The sequence below is a fragment of the Geotrypetes seraphini genome, chromosome 9 (assembly GCF_902459505.1).
Source record: "Geotrypetes seraphini chromosome 9, aGeoSer1.1, whole genome shotgun sequence".
In the NCBI taxonomy this organism is placed as follows: Eukaryota; Metazoa; Chordata; class Amphibia; order Gymnophiona; family Dermophiidae; genus Geotrypetes; species Geotrypetes seraphini.
Genome location: NC_047092.1, coordinates 162,594,061 through 162,613,040, shown reverse-complemented (window position 1 = coordinate 162,613,040; position 18,980 = coordinate 162,594,061). Strand labels below are relative to the sequence as shown.

General features: G+C 43.1%; 1 protein-coding gene across 3 annotated transcripts in view; it reads right to left on the bottom strand.

Annotated features, from left to right (window-relative positions):
* RSRC1 (arginine and serine rich coiled-coil 1) overlaps positions 1–18,980 on the bottom strand; it is a 254,807-nt gene that overhangs the window by 157,776 nt on the left and 78,051 nt on the right. For all 3 annotated transcript variants that reach the window (XM_033959337.1, XM_033959340.1, XM_033959338.1), the window contains exon 5: positions 11,878–11,914. In XM_033959337.1, coding sequence (XP_033815228.1) covers positions 11,878–11,914 — 37 coding nt within the window. The remainder of the gene's footprint in view (positions 1–11,877; positions 11,915–18,980) is intronic.

Sequence of the window (18,980 nt, the reverse complement as noted above, 5' to 3'; positions counted from 1 at the left end):
CTGTTGATAACCCCTCTGCTTGATTATTGTAACTCTATTTGGGTTCGCCCAAATGTGTTTTGCGGGCGTTACAGCTATCCCAAAATGCTGCAGCACGCCTTATTGTGCATGCTTCGAAATATGATCACATCACACTGAAACTTCATGAGCTTCATTAGTTGCCAATTCACACGTGGGTGGAGTTTAAAGTTCTCTGCTTAATCTTTAAAGGTTGCTAGTCTAACTGTCCATTGAGAGTTCGTGCTCTGCTACAGTGGTATCATCCTTTGCGTGAGTTGCAGTCCTTTGATAAAATTTGTTTGGAAGTTCCATCATTGGCCATGGTGCGACTTCTGAGTAACCATAAGTCAATGCTTTCTGTCCATTTTAGAAAAGGGGTGAAGACACTGCTGTATGAGCATTTTTTTGGTGCAAGTTTTGAGAATGTTTGAATTTTTATTTTTATACTAGTGTTTTAACCCCTTTACATTAACAGGTAATAGAATAGATTAGTCTGATCCAGTATGGCTATTCTTCTTATGTATTACCCCCATATTCAGGCTCCCATTTCCCCTTTTACCTTCCCTATTTCCACCTTTTTTCATCAACTTAAAAATCTGTCCCCTTTCTCTGTCCTTAACCTCCATAGAACTCCCTCTCCATTCCCCCTTTCCCCATCAACCTTTGCTTCTGCATCTTCAGTTATTCTTCCAGTTCCTATCTTCAGCCCTTTTCTCTCACATGCCCCCTTTTTAGTCCCCAGCTTCAGTCCCAGTCCTTTTCTCTCACATCTTCTTTTGTAGCCCCCTACTCCCACCTCCTGCTTTTTTCATCCCCAGCTCTTCTCTCACACATTCCCTTTTTATAGCCCCCAACCCTAACCCCCTTCTCATATCTGCTCTTCCAGCCCTCAGTTCTAGCCCCAGTCTCCTTATCACATCTCCCTCCACAATAACCTATACAATCTACTGAGCAAGAGAATAAACAAGTTCGTACTCCAACTGGGCCTTAGCAGTGCTTTCAACCTAATGGACCATGATTTGCTATTATCCTTCCTGGACACTTTTGGACTATCAAGAAATTTACTGAGCTGGTTCCAAGGCTTCATGAAATCTCACAGTTACCAAGCTCAGGTTGAAGACACACTATCCGACAAATGGACCAGCAACTATGGCATTCCACAAAGCTCTCCATTGTTGCCCCTTCTCTTCAACGCCTACCTAGCCTCCCTAAGAGACCCGTGTAAGCAGTCTAAATTAGAGAATGACACGGTGGTTGTTACCCGCGGCTAGCCACGGGTAACCCGCTGAAACGGGGAAGAAAAAATAGTGGTCTCTGCGGGGACGGGGACAGGCCATTCACCGCCCCATGGAGCGGTGAATGGACTTGGTCTCCGCAGTGAAGCATTCAAGGATCGCGCGGTCCCCACCCGCTCGATCGCAGCGTTCTGCCATCTCCCTCCCTCCACCTCACCTTTGATGTAGAGCAGGGCCGGCAAGATGGACAGGCGCAAAAAGCGCAAAAAAAAATAAAATAAATAAAGCCTCCTTCCTTTTCCCCTGCTCTTACCGCCATGCTGCAGCTACTAAAGCTGACAGGAAGTCTTTCCGACGTCAATTCTGACGTCGGAGAGGACGTTCTGGGCCAGCCAATCGCTGCCTGGGAGGAGATAGAAAGGGACAATTCTTGGGCCTGAGTGCAGAAAGAAAGAAATGAAAGGATACACAGACTGAAGGAAATGCAACCAGAGACTCATGAAATCAATCACCAGACAGCAAAGGTAGGAAAAATTATTTTATTTTCAATTTAGTGATCAAAACGTGTCAGTTTTAAGAATTTATATCTGCTGTCTATATTTTGCACTATATTTGTCTATTTTTCTATAGTTACTGAGGTGACCAAGCTCGCGGAGATAGGGCGGAAACGGGGTTTTTAAATTTTAGTCCTAGTAGTTTGCTGGTCCACAAAATAATTCTTTTATTTCTGCCGGTCCACGGGTGTAAAAAGGTTGAAAAACATTGATGTAGAGTATGCCGGCTTTCTTTTTCGCCCAGCCGCACGCGCGGCTGCTCGAGTTGATCAATCTTCTCCTCTCCTGTAACTTCCTGTTTCCGGTTGCGTCAAGAGGAGGATATTGAACAAATGAGCAGCCACGCATGCGCGGCTTTTTGAATGCGTGCGGCTGGGCGAAAAAGAAAGCTGGCATACTCTACATCTAAGGTGAGGTGGAGGGAGGGAGATGGCGGAACGCTGCAATCGGTCGGTGACGGGGCAGTGAAGAGGATGGCGGTGACGGGGCGGTGAAGGGGACGGTGAGCCAGGGACGGGGCAGTGACAGGGACAGATTTTTCCCCCATGTCATTCTCTAGTCTAAATGTCTCCCACTATAGCTATGCTGATGACATTACAATTGCCCTCCTTGTCACCTGACGTTCACAAATACAAAGAATAGATTCAATCCTGTCCACCACAGAAGACTGGAAGGCCCACTTCAAATTAAAACTGAATACTGAGAAAACAAAATTCTTCATAGCTATACAGTATAATCTCATTATAACAGACTCGCTTATCTTTAATTATTTTTATTTATTTTTCAAATGACATATCAATATTCACTTGTACAGAAAGTGAGTTAGTAAGGATATGACCTATATCCAATATAAATCAAATATAATTCAATTAAAAAAAAAAACTAAATACAAGAAAATCTTCCATCTAAATCAACTCAAGTCCTCAAAATGTGGATCCAAGATTTCATTGGAGCGAACAAAGAGATATTATTAGAAAATAGAATACAGACTAAACTGAGAGATAGGCAGATATATAATTATGGAGCTGTTGTTTTCTCTTTATCCAGTCGAAACATAGCTAGAAAAGCTGTTAATTGTTGTGGTTCAAAGAAAACATATTTAAGTGAACGGTAACAAATAACACACTTGCAAGGATGTCTCAAGTAAAAAGTGGCGCCCAGTGAAGTGACTCCAGGTTTCAGCAACAAAAATTCTCTATGTCGTTTTTGAGTTTCTCTAGAAAGGTCAGGAAACATTTGTATTTTACAACCAAGGAACTCTTTATGTCTATTTTTAAAGAAAAGTCTCAATAACCATGTTTTATCAATAGCGAGAGCTACAGTCAAAATCAATGTGGAAGGTACAACTGTTTCTCTATCTGAGGTTTCTAGCAACTCAGAAACATTCAATAATGCTTGATTCGATACTTTAACTTGCATTTGGGCCCCTTCTTTATTTAGCAAGTAGTACACTTGGACAAACGGTGGTAAAGTTTCTTCTGACACTTCTAATATTTCTATCAAATATCTCCTAAGCATTTCCCTAGGAGTAGTCGAAGACAATCTAGGAAAATTCATTAATCTCAAATTATTATTCCGGGAATTATTCTCAAGTGTCTCTAATTTTCTTCTTAAATTGATATTGCCTTTAATTAGGGACTCCTGTACTTGTTTGGTCATAGAAATTTCTTGATCAAGCTTTTGAGTCGTGGTTTTTAAAACAGTCATATCCGCTGATAAATCTTTCAGCTCTCTAGAGCAGTGTTTTTCAACCTTTTTACACCTATGGACCGGCAGAAATAAAAGAATTATTCTATGGACCAGCGGTTGAAGAACACGGGGATAAAAGTCGTGGGCCAGACCCCGCCCATCTCTACACAATCTCCACCCCAGACTCCGCCCCATAATAGTACTAATTGCACCTTGCACGTTCCGTGCCTCATCTGGAAGCCTTCCCTCTGACATTGCGACGTCAGAGAGAAGGCTTCTGGTCCAGGCGCAGGATGCCCATAGGAGCCACTGCCCGTGGCTTTGTGCACTGAATCAGGAAGAGGGAGCTGGCTCGAAGATAACGCCGCATCGATTGCACCATGGACTGGCGGTTGAAGAACACTGTTTTGGGCCTGATGTACGTGCTGGCCCTGTGGACCGGCAGGAAATTTCTGTGGACCGGCACTGGTCCATGGACCTGTGGTTGAAGAACACTGCTCTAGAGTGTTGAATCAATTTCCCCTCAATGTATTGGAAATTGGGGCTTATAGTCCTAGTGAAATTTGTGATCAAGTCCCATAATGAATCTAAAGTCACTTGTGCTGGTTTTTCAAAAGTTGGAAAACTTTGCTGAGTGTAAAAATGCTCACCGTCAGAAGAAGAAAAGTTTCCCTGGTTAGATACTGGCTGGAATCTTTCACCTCCGATTGCTTGTCCTGCCCCGGTTTCTTCTGCAGCTACTCTCTGATCAGAGAGTACTGCCTCCTCAGTCTCCCTTGGTGACTCTGCTGCCTCAAGAGGAAGTACTTCCCCTATCTCTGGGGTTTCCTCCACCCCTGGAGAGCTGGCTAACCGGGGACACGGAGGTAGAGCTCTCAAGTCGGGGCTTAAGGTGGTCTCCAGCCCTGGAGAGCCTACCCCGGTCTCGCCCTCTTCTGGTGCTCTCAACATTGAAGGGACTGCCTCCTCCAACCGCCGCAATATCTCATCGATTCTGTCGAAGGAGGGCACCTAGGGGCGCCGCAAGGCGCCAGCTGCGCTCCTGCCCCTTCTCTTCAGCATCTAAGATAAGTAATGGTTAAGCTAATTAATAGAAAAGGAAAAAACGAGTGGAGTGGTCAGAAGCGTCGCTCTCAGAGCGTCTGTATCGCGGCCATCTTGGATCGTCAAAAAGTAGCCTGCTCTAACAGACTCGCTTATAATGGAACCTCATCTATAGCAGATGAGGTCCGCTGGTCCCAGCTGTGCGCCTTTATAAACATGCAGAAAATAATCGCATATAGCGGAGTCGCATATAATGGACTTTCGGATATAACATACAACCAATTTGGTCCCCAGAGCTGCTTTTAGTTGTGGGGAGGTAATTTAGGGGATTGGGACAGCTTGTAGGATGACAAGGAAGTTGCAGTTGTAGTTTTTGTGACTAGCTGTAGCTTGTGCGCTAGTGGAGCAATTGTGGAGATGCTTTATGGGAGAGTTGGAGGCATTTAGCAGAGGAAGTGCAACAGTTTTGGGGAATAGTTTTTTAGGATAAGGCAGTTTGCAAGGTGCTAGGGCAGGTGGGAGAGAGGAATAATTCTTAGGAGCGGGGACTAGAGCTGTCCGATTCAGGAAAATAAATTCAAATTTGAATCGATTTTTTGATTCAATACAATTTGATTTGCTTTCTATGATATAGCTTTAAAATTATATGGCAGGTTTATTTTGCAGCCTCTTCACCCCCCCCCCCACCCCCTCTTTGTCCTCTCCAACCCCATGCCAGTGCTGTCAGGGAGAAACAAAACAAACACTGTTAGGTCCTAGCTCATAGTCTAACACCAACTCTGGCAGGATACACATTTCAAATCTGATGTATTATAATCACAAAATAAAAAAAATCAAATTATTTTTTCTACCCTTTTTTTGGTCATTTTATTATTCAAATCATGTTGGACTCATGCTCTGATTTCTGCTTGTCTTCTGTTAACTTGCTCGTAAGGGTCTCCTGCTCATTTGACATTTTCTTTTTTCTCCATACTCACCATTCATTTTCCATTTCTGTACCTTCCTTTCTCTCCCGCGGTAAGTGGAACATGGCCGCTCCTCAGCTGGCAAAGTCACGCAAGTAATGCATGACTTAGGGATAGAATGACCTGGGACTCTATTACAGATGATCCTTAGGCAAAACAAGGAGTTTGGAGGAAGGAAAAAACAAGCAAAATAAAGACTGATAAAAATCCAAGATGGCCACCGCCAGAAAAACCATACTAAAAATAGCCTGTGGAAGCTTTACTGAAAAACAAAAAACGTCAGGAACTTTATAGGTGGAGGAACCTAACTCTAACCCCAGAAACCCTCAAATCTGCCTTTTCCGGACACCGCCCCCCCCTCCCGATTTTCCCCATAGGGAATAATGGGAGTACTCACTGTGACTTCTAGTGCTTGTCAGCTTGCAACAACTTGCCTTCAGGAAAAGGATTTCTACCTCAGAAAATGTCAGGAACAAATCTCCCGCTGGAAATCTTCTGGCTGTCGGTCAGGCAGACCCTGACCAAGGACTCCAAGTACCAAAAATCCACACGTGTTAGGGGAAAATAATTTGCCCAGAGGGTTGTTACACGAGGGACACACAGCCTGCACTCAAGCCTCTGATAAATCAGCAGGTGAGCAAGCTCCCAAGGGAATGGACCCCAAGTTCCTGAAGGGATTCAAAGCTGGCCTGCGAGCACCAGTCCATTCATGTGTGATTGCATTCTTTCCCTGGCGGAGTAAACCCAAAAGGAGACCGCCAAGCACCAAAGTCACACAGGAAAAAACAGAACTTACAGCAAAAATACACAAAATGAAGAAAAAGAAGCAGAGCAGATCAGAACACACCCCAGTTTATTTTCAGAAGGAAAAACTAAAGGGAAGCTGTTCTCCATTGCTGAAGAGGAGTTGGAAGATTTGAGTGACACCCTTCCGCACAGTTTGCAACTGGGAAAGCAACAGCTGCAGTACAAAATCCTATGTCTTTGCAACAGAATTCATATAATTCCATCCAACTTTCTTTGGACTGGAAAAAAATGCTGAAAATGCTTTTCTAGTCTAGTAAAAGTGTCATGGTAAAATGAGTTCAACAACCTTATAAGGCACTGTTTAAAGTCTTATTCCTGGAATTGTCACCATATAGCATAAATCCAATATCAAATTCCAAGCTTCCAACCTTTAGAATATTCTTTCTATGCTACTCCTTTAAATCCTTAACTGATGTTGCTACTTCTGTTTTAGCCATAGACCTCAGAAACACCCCTCCTCCGTCCCATAAAGGTTATGATCTTATAACGGGGATATTCATGTGTAACCTCCTCATCGGTCAAGGCTTAAATTTTTAATGGCTGATGCTCAATAATTTTATATTTATTTTTAACACTTTTTATACTTTAAAACGACTAATGAAGTTTATGTACTTATTTCAAAAGTGTTGCTGTACTTAAGCTGGTGGACCCGACATGTTTCGCTGCCGCTTCGTCAGGGATCCACTCTTGCTGTTAACCACCATCCCGCATAGTCTTGTATCCTAAGAATCTATGCGGGATGGTGGTTAACGGCAAGAGTGGATCCCTGACGAAGCGGCAGTGAAACATGCCAGGTCCACCAGCCTAAGTACAGCAACACTTTTGAAGATAAGTACATAAACTTCATTAGTCGTTTTAAAGTATAAAAAGTGTTCAAAATAAATATAAAATTATTGAGCATCAGCCATTAAAAATTTAAGCCTTGACCGATGAGGTTACACATGAATCTCCCCGTTATGAGATCATAACCTTTATGGGACGGAGGAGGGGTGTTTCTGAGGTCTATGGCTAAAACAGAAGTAGCAACATCAGTTAAGGATTTAAAGGAGTAACATAGAAAGAATATTCTAAAGGTTGGAAGCTTGGAATTTGATATTGGATTTATGCTATATGGTAAAATGAGTAGCATTTAAAAACTTCAAAGGATCTAAAAGAAAAGCACAGAAAAAAATACCTGGTAAACTGAAATAAAAAAAGTCAGGATTGCAAAAATCTGGATAAAAGAAAGGTAATAAGGTACATAAGATGCCAAGATTTTTCAGGATTGTCAATGAAAAAAGAAGAAAGATCGGTCAAAATTGTATGACTGAGAGCAAACAAGGAGAAATGTTTGAAAATGAACAATTAAAGAGGAAATGCTAAACAAACTTATTCTTAGCATTCATTAATCCCCCCTTTTACAAAACAATAACATGGTTTTTAGCAGCGGTAACAGCTCCGATGCTCATTGGAATTCGATGAGTGTTGAAGCTGTTAAGCCTTGGCCGAAGCTAAAAAACGCGCTACGGTTTTGTAAAAGGGGGATAAATTAGGGACTGGAGAGGAATCAGTGTCCTTGGCAATGAAGCATAGTAGAATATAGTAGACGTATTCCTAGCAGAATTCTACACAAAAAAAATTCTGTGCACAAAATTAGCAAATTCTGCAAGTTTAATGTCAAATTTAAACAACATTTTTGCTCATTATTATCCATATTTCATTTAAAACATTAAAATGTTTTTTCTTCTATCTTTGTTGTCTGGATGTTTTATTTTTCCATCATGTTGGTTCCACCTTCTTTTTTCTACTTTCCTTTTCGTCTGCTAATTCTCCTTCAAGCGGCTGCTATCCTTTTGTGTTTTCTACTGTCTATTCCCTCACTACACCTGCCTCTGATATACTGATCATTCCTTTTTAGCTCTTTTCTGCCTCTTTCTTACCCTTCTCCTCTTTTTCACTTTTCAGTTACCTATCAGATTTCCTTCTTCTCTTCCATTCCCCATCTCATTCCTTTCTCAGCTCTCCATTCCTGTTCATCTTCAATGTACCCCCCATTACCATATTTCTACCCTTTGTTATCTATCCTCTCATCCATTTCCTTGCCACCTTCTTCTCCCCCTCAGGGTTCTACCTTTCTCAGCGTCTTCCTTTCTCTACCCTTATATCCCAGCATCTACTCCCTCTTCTTTTCCTCCCCACCCTTGTAGCCTGACATCTCCCTCTCTCTTTGCTCTTCCTTCCTGCACTCTCCCCCATGGTCTAGCATTTCTCCTACTCTCTTCCTTCTCTCCCATTGCTAGGCATCTCTCCATCACTCCATTCTGCTCCTGGATCCAACATTTCCCTCCTTCTCTCCCTCCTGTGTATCTCTCTCTCTCATCCACCACCATGTCCAACATCTCTCTTTCTACCCCTCCCTTGTATCCCTTCCTCTCCATATCCAACATTTCTGATTCTTTCCTACTGCCACCATCTCTCTTCCCCCTGCCTTGTGTCCTGGGTCAAACCTCTTTTTATCCCCCTCCATCTATCATCTCTCCCTTCCTCCCCTCCATTATCATGTACAATATTTCACCTTCTCCCCTCACCATACATGGCTCCCTCCCCTCCCCCTGTGCCAGAAACTTTTCTTTCTCTCACCCTTCCCTTCCTAATGCCAGCAACTTTCCTTCCTCCCCTCTCCTGTACTCTTCCTAGTAAGGCTTGCTTCATCAGATTAAAGAATCATCAACGATTCTCACATGCTACCTGCTGCTAACCTGGAAGCCTCCCCTCTGCTGTAGAGAGACTTCTGGGTTAGCAGCAGGCAGTATGTGAGAATCGCTGCTAATACCGCAGTAGCCTTGTCTGAGAACACACATATGGCTCAATGATGGAGACGACCTTGGAGCTGGAGAAGGGCCAGCTGAATCACCTGCAGTTCCAGGCAACTGATCGACCACTTGCAGTCTGAGGGTGCCCATCGGCCCTGCACCGGGACAGTCATGCACACTGCTCCCCAGCCCTTGAGAATCACATTCGTCACCAGGATCACCAAATCCAAGATCAGGAACAGAAGGCCCCTGGACAGTGAGAAGGGAAACAACCACCAGGCTAGACCGGTGCATGCCACCACCGACCAGGGCAGGGGTGCATGTAACGAGTCCTGCTGTGAATTCCAATGCGAAAACAGAGCCTCCTGCAGCGGACACAGATGGACTCAGGCTCATGGGACCACCTCGATTGTTGTTATCATGGTCCCCAGAACCAGGAGATACTGCCATGCTGTCAGGAACAGAGTAGCCAGAAGGCCTCTGACAATCTGTTGTAGCTTCTCCTGATAGGACCCAGCTAGAAATACAGCATTCTGACCCATGTGAGATTGAACTCCAAGTCCTAGGCGGGTTCGAGGTGACTCTTCCTGAAATTGATCACCCAGCCCAGACGTTGCAGCAACTGCACCACCTGTCGACAGCCAAATGCCCCTCGAACAGTGAGGAAGATCTGATCAACCAGTCATCCAGAAACAGGCAAACCAGAATACCCAGGGAGTAGATGGGCTGCCACCACCACCATTGCTGTGGTGAAGGTCCGGGGCGCCATAGCCAAACCAAAGGGGAGATCCGCAAACTGAAATGTCACCCCAAGACATGAAACCGCAGATGGTCCAGAAAAAAATGAGAATGTGGAGATGCGCTTCCGTCAGATCTAGGGAAGCTAGAAACTCCTCCCCAGTGCCACCGACGCTATTACTGATCACACCGTTTCTATGCAGAAATGGGACACTTTCAGCGCCACATTGACCACCTTGAGGTCCAGAATTGGCCTCCAGTCATCGAATCCTTTCATTGGAACGATGAAGTAAATAGAGTATCTCCCAGGGCCCAAGTCTCGCTCTGGCACGAGTTCAATTGCTGCAAGATCCAAAAGTCTGCGAACCATGGCTTGCACCCAAACCATCTTCTCAGGGCCGCCCACAGGAAGTACTCAGCAGAGGTCAGAGAAATTCTAATTTGTGGCCATATCGGAGGACCTCTAGAATCCAGCAGTCAGAGGTGATGGTCCCCATTCTGCCAGAAAAGCAGACAACCTCACCCTGATGCACGGAGGACGAGATGGCGGCCTGGCATCAGAACTATTTGTTTATTTATCCCCCACCCTTATCCAGGGCGAGTTACACACTTACATAGCAGAAGCCGCCGGCCATCTTGTCACTGACTTCTGATGGCTAGACCCATGGAAGCATGTTCTTGCAGATGAAAAGGACTGCTGTCTTGAGGAAGAACCCGAGTATGGATGGGAATGCCTAAAAGGACAAAAATTAGAATGCCCTAAACTCCTAGGAGGGCGGGACCAGCTCCCAGGCAACACCTTGGGAACAATCCTGAACAGAGGCCATAAGGTCAACATGGCTTTAGAAGATGAATCACCAGACCACTGTCAATCCAGAGCATCCTGTGAGTGAGATCGAACAGGTACTCAGCTTGGCAAAAACTTTCAAGATGTCGTACAAGGCATCAGCCATTTAACCCACTCTGGAGAAGAAAAAATCCAAAGCATGCAGCACCACAGTCTCAGGAACTCGGCGCAGCTTGGAATGATACTCCCGAGCTACGAAGGAGATGGCTGTTGCCGCTTTGATACCAGCCACAGTTGAATCAAAAAAGACTCTTACAGATGAAAACCATGTGTCGGTCCTGCACATCCTGCATCCCCAACACTGTGGCTATTCCTCCACTATACAGAAATATATACTGATGAGACCGATTCTGAAAGAATGAACCTCTCCCCGTTGTCACATCATTTAAAGGGCTTTCAGATCCATTAATACAAGTGAGTAATAACATTCCACAGCACACACACACACATCCAAAAATAAACCCCAAGAAAGCTTGCTTTAGAAAAACAAATGCATGAATTCATCTGATTTATCCATTACTGTATATGTTTTGATTTCACCAGACACCATCTGCAGGCTATAAATAATAAAACTGAACTTGCTAATCTTCAAATATCAATGTTTGATATGCTTACATCCATGAATTTCAAACCTGTTAAAATAATGTGCATCTGAGTATTGATCAATACTCTTTCTTCTTTCATTGTTTGAATATGTTTACTATAACAAAATATTACTTGAATCTCAATTATCATCCTGTTTTATAAAACTAAATGTTTAAAACAAATTACATACAACTCAAATGCCAACAAAAAAACAAAGTCTTTTGTCTCTTTCAAAGATGTCAAATTACTAGAACATTTCTTATTTGTGCATGCAACTTTGTGCTTGTTTTATAAAGCATTTGATTGTTCCTTTCATATCTGGATATGCCAAAAATACAGCACTGAATAATTTTTGTTTATAATTAAAACACTCCTCAATTCAAGTATTGCAATCTGCTTTATTTCATCTCTACAGTTAATAAAAGTAGTTTAATTTTTTTTTAATTCCCTTGAAACAATAAGATAAATGAACACGTGCCTTTAAATAATAGCAATAAGCTGACCCTCTGGGATATAGCAGACTTCCTCAATTCAAGGAATTCAAAAGCTCATTCAATGGTGTTCATTTGGAATGCACATATCAAAGATGATGCAAATGTTGAAGAGAAAATTAGAGCTTACCAGATGTTCTAATCCAACTTTGATGTTTCCAGAGTCCCTATAACAGAAAACAAAAGTTCTAAATAGTTGCTGAATCCTTGTCTCCAGTAATTTACAACCAACACAAAGTTGTCAAGATTCATCTATTACCATATATTGTTCTTGTTATTTTTTTATGTTGTGGAATACAGGGTTTTGGCAGTCTGTCGCTAAATAAACCCACTCCTACAATATCAAAAATGGGACTGGGCTGCTTAAGAACATAAGAATAGCCATAATGGGTCAGATCATTGGTCCATCTAGCCCAGTATCACGTTTCCACAGTGGCCAATCCTGGTCACAAGTACCTGGCAGAAAACCAAATAGTAGCAACATTCCATGCTATCCTACCCCCAATTTATGCCCTGTCTCTCTGTCCAAATTAGATTGTAAGCTCTTCTAAGCAGGGACTATCTGTTGCGTGTTGAATGTACAGTGTTGTGTATGCTTGTCAGCGCTATAGAAATAATATAGTTTATTTAGTTATAGCCCCCCTTTAACAAGGTGAGTTACAATACCCCACAATAGAAGTAGTAGTAATAGTAGGAACAATCCCAGAGCAAGCAGTAGCTTCCACCATGTCTGACTCAATAGCAGATTATAGATTTTTCTTACAAAAACATGTTCAAACCTTTTTTAAATCTATCTATGTTAACTGCTATAACCACATCCTCTGGCAACAAGTTTAAAAGCTTAACTATTATTTGAGTGAAAAATTATTTCCTCCTATTGGTTTTAAAAGTATTTCCTTGTAACTTCATCGAGTGTCCTCTAGTCTTTGTAACTTTTTGATGAAATAAAAATTCAATTATCTTGTACCCATTCTACACCACTCAGGATTTTATAGACTTCAATCATATCTTCCTTCACCTCTCTTTTTCAAGTTGAAGAACCCTAACCTCTTTAGTCTTTCCTCATATGAGAGGAGTTCCACCCCCTTTATCATCTTGGTCGCTCTTCTTTGAACTTTTTCTAATTCTGCTATATCTTTTTTGAGATATGGCAACCAGACTTGAATGAAATACTCAAGGCGAGGTTGCATTATGGAGCGATACAGAGGCATTATAATACTTAGTCTTATTTACCATCCCTTTTCTAATAATTCCTAACATCTTGTTTGCTTTTTTGGCTGCTTCGGCACATTTGGCAGAAGGTTTCAGTGTATTGTCTACAATGACACTTAGATCTCTATAAATAATACTGTCATCGTTCCAATCTCCTCTGCTCACAACTTTGGAGTTGTCTTTGATTCTGACCTCTCATTTTCTAAGCACATCCAACAAACTGCTAAGGCCTGTCGCTTCTCTCTCTACATCATCACCAAAATGCACCCTTCCTCTCTGAGCACACTCTTGTAACCTCACGCTTAGATTACTGCAATCTACTTCGAACTGGTCTACTGCTGTGCCACCTCTCTTCCCTACAAACTGTGTAAAACTCTGCTGCACGACTCATCCTCTACCAACCATGTTACACACGTTACCCCTCTCTTTAATTAAAATCACTTCACTGGCTCCCTATCCAGCTCCAGCCCCCATCTGCCTTCCACTCAGCCCCCAGACCAAGTCCAGCTCCAGCCCCTATCTCCCTTCCACTCAGCCCCTCAGACCAGGTCCAGCTCCCATCTCCCTTCCACTCAGCCCCACAGACTATGACCATCTCTAGCCCCCTCTGCCTTCCATTCAGACCCCCAGACCAGTCCATAGCAGCAGAATCCCCCAAGTCCAGTAGCCCTCTACAAGCAACAAAATCCCCCCTAGAGTCCAGGATCCCCAAGCAGAATCCCCCTGTAAGTCCAACAGCTCCCCCCCCCCCCGCCAGAAGCAGCAGCCCCCTCCCCAATGCAAGTTGGCATCTAAACATTCCTCCTCAACTGCCCTTTTCGGCCCGTGCCGGTATTATCTTTAGCCTCAGCCACCACGGAGAACAATCTTCAAAGGCCTGCACCGAAATCTTCCCTCTGCCAAGTCCCTCACAAATATAACTTCCAGCTTTGTGAAAGACAGTGAGAGACTTGACAGAGGGAAGGCCTCGGTGCAGGCCTTTGAAGTTTGTTCTCCATGGCAGCTGAGGCTAAAGGTAAAACAGGCGTGGGCTGAGAGGTGAGTTGAGGAGGAACATTTAGGTGTGCCGACTCACATCAGGGTGTGGGGGGGGGGGGGGGGGTTGCTGCTGGACTCACAGAGATGCTGACCTGGGTACAATTTTTTTTTTTTTTTTTACCGGGGGAGCAAGACCTTTTATTGCTCCCATGGGGCGGTAAGAGGCTTTGTTCCCATTCCGGTGATAGATGGCCCAATTTTTTCCCCATCCCCACAGTTAAACCAATATGTTCAGTCACCGTGTCAATCTCTAGCTGTGGGAGCATTTGTTCAACCTTATTCACTACAAGGAACAACTCAGTCTATTCAGGTCAACCTGCCTTGCTGCAGGAAACATTTCAGAAGCCACACTAGGCCACTCCCCCCTCCCTTCATACAAGGGGATGGAGCTAGTACTAAATAAGTCTTGCCCTATTCACTACCATCCAGAATCCTAGAAGCATTCTGAGCATGGCTTTCTTTGCACTTTCTCCCAACCAGACCTGAGCAGTCAGATATCCACACAAATTTTTTTTTAATTTTCTTTATTCATAGAATGGCTGCTGCCCCCACCCTGAGCTTCCTTCACAAAGTCCAATGGTGCCAATTCTAAGCCAAATAGAAGGGCCTTGATCCGATTGTGCCAAGTGCAATGAAATGAAAACCTCCTAATGACACTCCTGCAACAGAGGATAGAATAGTGCCTCGGATGCAAACTAGGAAAATAGAAACAGTCCCTTTATGCTCAGATAGTATCTAAAATAGGTCTGTAACTCTAGAGTGCAACCTTGCTGAACCACCTCTAAAGAAAGCTGGAGGCAATGCCCTCTCTCCTCTAGCATATTGCAACTCAAGGTGGATCCCCTGGAACTCACTAAACCCCAGTAACTCAAGAGGGGGAGCAAACACCCTCATCGTAGAACTTATGGACACTGCAAAAGGCTGACTGAATCTGTCCAAAGATTGCAAAGCAAAGATACAATCTACTCACTAGACTAGAACATCCTTATTCCATGAAATGAGAATAACCCATTACTCCTCTAACAAACAGATATAATGAATCTTGAGGTCCACAAGGATCCTGATTCATAGAGCTTAAAACTCACTTCTTTGAGGAGTCCCTCAAACAATGCTGCTTCTAAAAAGGGTTTTCACTCACCAAAAGCTAACCCAGGTAGGAGACACTGATATCAATTTGGTGAGGCTTCAGATTTCACATCAGTTGGTCCCATGCCAAGCGAACTTGTTTAAACCTGGGGGTTAAAAATGAAAAATAATGACTGTTTTTCATATGGTCTGCTTCTCTTTTGCTCCCTAAGAAGGGTTTGGTTGATGCAGCAGACCAAACACAGGTCCACAATCACCATTGCTTGACCTAAAATGGACCAAGAACTGAACCAGATTAGCTCATATAAGTACTAGCCCAAAATTGTCTCCTCAATTGCAGGTGTGCTAAGTTTGGGCTCTCTAGAGCAGTGGTTCTCAACCCTGTCCTGGGGGACCCCCAGTCAGTTAGGTTTTCAAGACATCCCTAATGAATATGCATAAGACATATTTGCATGCCTGTCTCCTCCATTATATGCAAATCTCTCTCATGCATATTCATTAGGGATATCCCGAAAACCCAACTGGCTGGGGGTCCCCTAGGATAGGGTTGAGAACCACTGCTCTAGAGGCTGCTGGCACTCCTGCTTTACACTACCTAGAAGTCACCACTTTTCTCCAAACTAACAAGCTCTAGGAGAGCTGGACTGCTTGAGCCATCCCACCACCACAGCATCCATCCTGGAAAGGCAGGGCAACAATCCCAAACCCTTGAGGATGAGGGTAAAACTTCACAATCCCTGCTCCCCTTCAAAACCACAGCTGGGGAAATCCATCAAGCTCATACTTCCTAGGACCATATCAGGTTTTTGCCATCCAAGGAAAAGATAGTATAGAGTTCAACTAGGCAAAGAATGGATCACGAAAGACACCACCCTAATCTGAAGAAACTTCCTTTCCTCAGGGGAATCTTTCTAGTAAAGAACCTCTCATTGGTTGAAAGCTAGAAGAATGCTTGAGTGCATGAGGAAAATGGCAGCAGGAAAAAGGAGGTACTGATGCCCCTGTATAAGACTCTGGTGAGACTTCATTTAGAATACTGTATACAATTCTTGAAACCATACTTTCAAAAGATAAGATGGAGTCGGTCCAGAGGAAGGCTACTAAAATGGTCAGTGGTCTTTGTCATAGGGCATAGACTTAAAGATCTCAATATGCATACTTTGGAGGAAAGGCGGGAGAGGGGAGATATGATAGAGACATTTAAATACCTACATGGCATAAATGTGCATGAGGAGAGTCACTTTCAATTGAAAGGAAACTCTGGAATGAGAGGAATAGGATAAAGTTGAAAGAAGACAGATTCAGAAGTAACCTCAGAAAATACTTTATCACAGAAAGGGTGATAAATGCTTGGAATGGCCTCCCAGTGAAGATGGTGGAGTCAAAAAGTGTATCTGAATTTAAGAAAGGTTGGGACAAGTACTTCGGATCTCTATCTTCCCCTTTTACTAAACCGTGAAAGCAATTATTAGTGCAGGGAGCCATGCTACTCACAATACTCATAGGAACTTTATGAGCGTCGGGAGCAGCGCAGAGCATACAGCACGGCTCCCTGCGCTAATAACCACTATCGCGGTTTAGTAAAGGGGGGGTATGTTAGTAATCTGTATGCTAAAATCATCTGTAGTACTATTAATGATCTGTAACCTGTTGCTAAAAAAATCTGTAGTATCTGAAGATTGAAGGATGGCCAATGTTATGCCGATTTTTAAAAAAGGTTCCAGGGGAGATCCAGGAAATTACAGACTGATAAGCATAACTTCAGTGCCGGGCAAAATAGAGGAAACAATTATCTAAAAAAAAATAATAACATTGTGGAACACAGAGACAAACAAGATTTAATGGGACAGAGTCAGCATGGGTTCAATCAAAGGAGGTCATGCTTCACCAATTTGCTTGACTTTTTTGAAAGTATGAATAAACATGTGGATAAAGCTGAGACGGTTGATGTAGTGTATCAAGATTTTTAGAAAGCTCTTCATGAGAGGCTCCTGAGAAAATTAAAGAGTCATGGGATAGGAGGCAATGTTCATTTGTGGATTAGGAATTGGTTATTGGACCAGAGGATAAGGTTAAACTGCTACTTTTCTCAATGGAGGAGGGTAAATAGTGGAGTGCCGCAGAGATCTGTTCTGGGGCCGGTGCTATTTAATTTGTTTATAAATGATCTGGAAATTGGAATAATGAGTGAGGTGATTAAACTTCATCTGCCATTTGGATGCCCAGTCTTCCAATTTCCTAAGGTCTGTCTGCAATTTCTCACAATCGGCATATGTTTTAACAACTTTGAACAGTTTAGTGTTATCTGCAAATTTAATGTTGACAAATGTAAAGTAATGCACATTGGGAAGAATAACCCAAATCATAGTTACCAGATGCTAGGGTTCACTTTGGAGGTCAGCACCCAAGAAAAAGATCTGGGTATCATTGTAGACAATACATTGAAACCGTCCACCTAATGCGGCAGCGATGACCAAAAAAGTAAACAAAATGCTAGGAATGATTAGAAAAAAAAGATGGTAAATAAGGCTACAAATGTTATAATGCCTCTGTATCTATTGCTCAATGGTGCGACCTCACCTTGAGTATTGTGTTCAATTCTGGTCACCTTAACTCAAAAAAGATATAACAAAGGTTCAAAGAAGAGTGATCAAGATTATAAAGGGGATGGAACTCCTTTTGTATGAGGAAAAACTAAAGAGGCTATGATTGAAGTCTACAAAAATCCTGAGTGGTGTAGAATGGGTACAAGTGGATCGATTTTTTACTCCATCAAAAATTAAAAAAGACTAGGGGATGCTTGAAGTTACAGGGAGATGCTTTTAAAGCCAGTAGGAGGAAACATTTTTTCACTCAGAGAACAGTTAAACTCTGGAATGCATTGCCAGAGGATGTGGTAAGAGTGGTTAACATAGCTGGTTTTAAAATAGGTTTGGCAAGTTCCTGAAGGAAAAGTCCATAGTCTGTTACTGAGACAGACATGGGGGAATCCACTGCATGCATGGATCGGTAACATGGAATGTTGCTACTATTTGGGTTTTTGCCATGTACTTGTAACCTGGAAGGGTCACCTGAAGAATTGGATAACAGGCTAGATGGACCATTGATCTGACCTAGTAAAGTTATTCTTATGAGAGAGGAGGGGATAGTATATGGCATAGTTAGGCAGACTAGATAGAAAAATAAAGGCAAATAGAGACCATATGGCCTATGTTTCAAAGGGATTTGCTTAAAGAAACAGCCCATAGAAAGTTTATTGGCATTAAGGATTTTGGAGTGCAAGAGTCCACCATCACTTCTTTTCTCTCCCCCCCCCCCCCCCCCCCGCGAGGAGCTTCATCCTATAGATCAGGTGAGCGGTAATTCTACTCACCACCATCATGCTATCTCTGTGAACTTCAGTACCAGGTTCCTCACAGAATAAATGGTGAACTATGAGAGAAACAAAAACTCTCCCCTTTTCATCTTTACGAAAATGCTACAGCCCCAAAAGTGGTACTAGTCCCTGAGCCACAGCCCTAAAGGCCCATATATCTTGTGGTGCCTGGAGCTGTGAACTTTCATGGCAAATAAGCCCAAGTATTGCCAGCGTGCTGCCAGGGGGTACTGCTACAAGCCAGGCTGCCTAAACAGCTAATCTTCCAAACTTCTAGGTGAACAGTTCTTAAGATTGTCTCCAAAAAGCTCACTCATAACGGCATAAAACAGAACAAGGGTCCACAGAACTCCCTTGTTCCACATAACCGGAAGATAGTGCTCACTACTAGCTAGCCCTCTTCTGCATGCAAGACCACAAGGGAGAACACATCTAGTACAGAAAGTGACTACTGTTTCCACTAAATGGAAACCAATGGGCCACAGCCATCACGCACCACAGATTTCCCATTCCCTTCAACA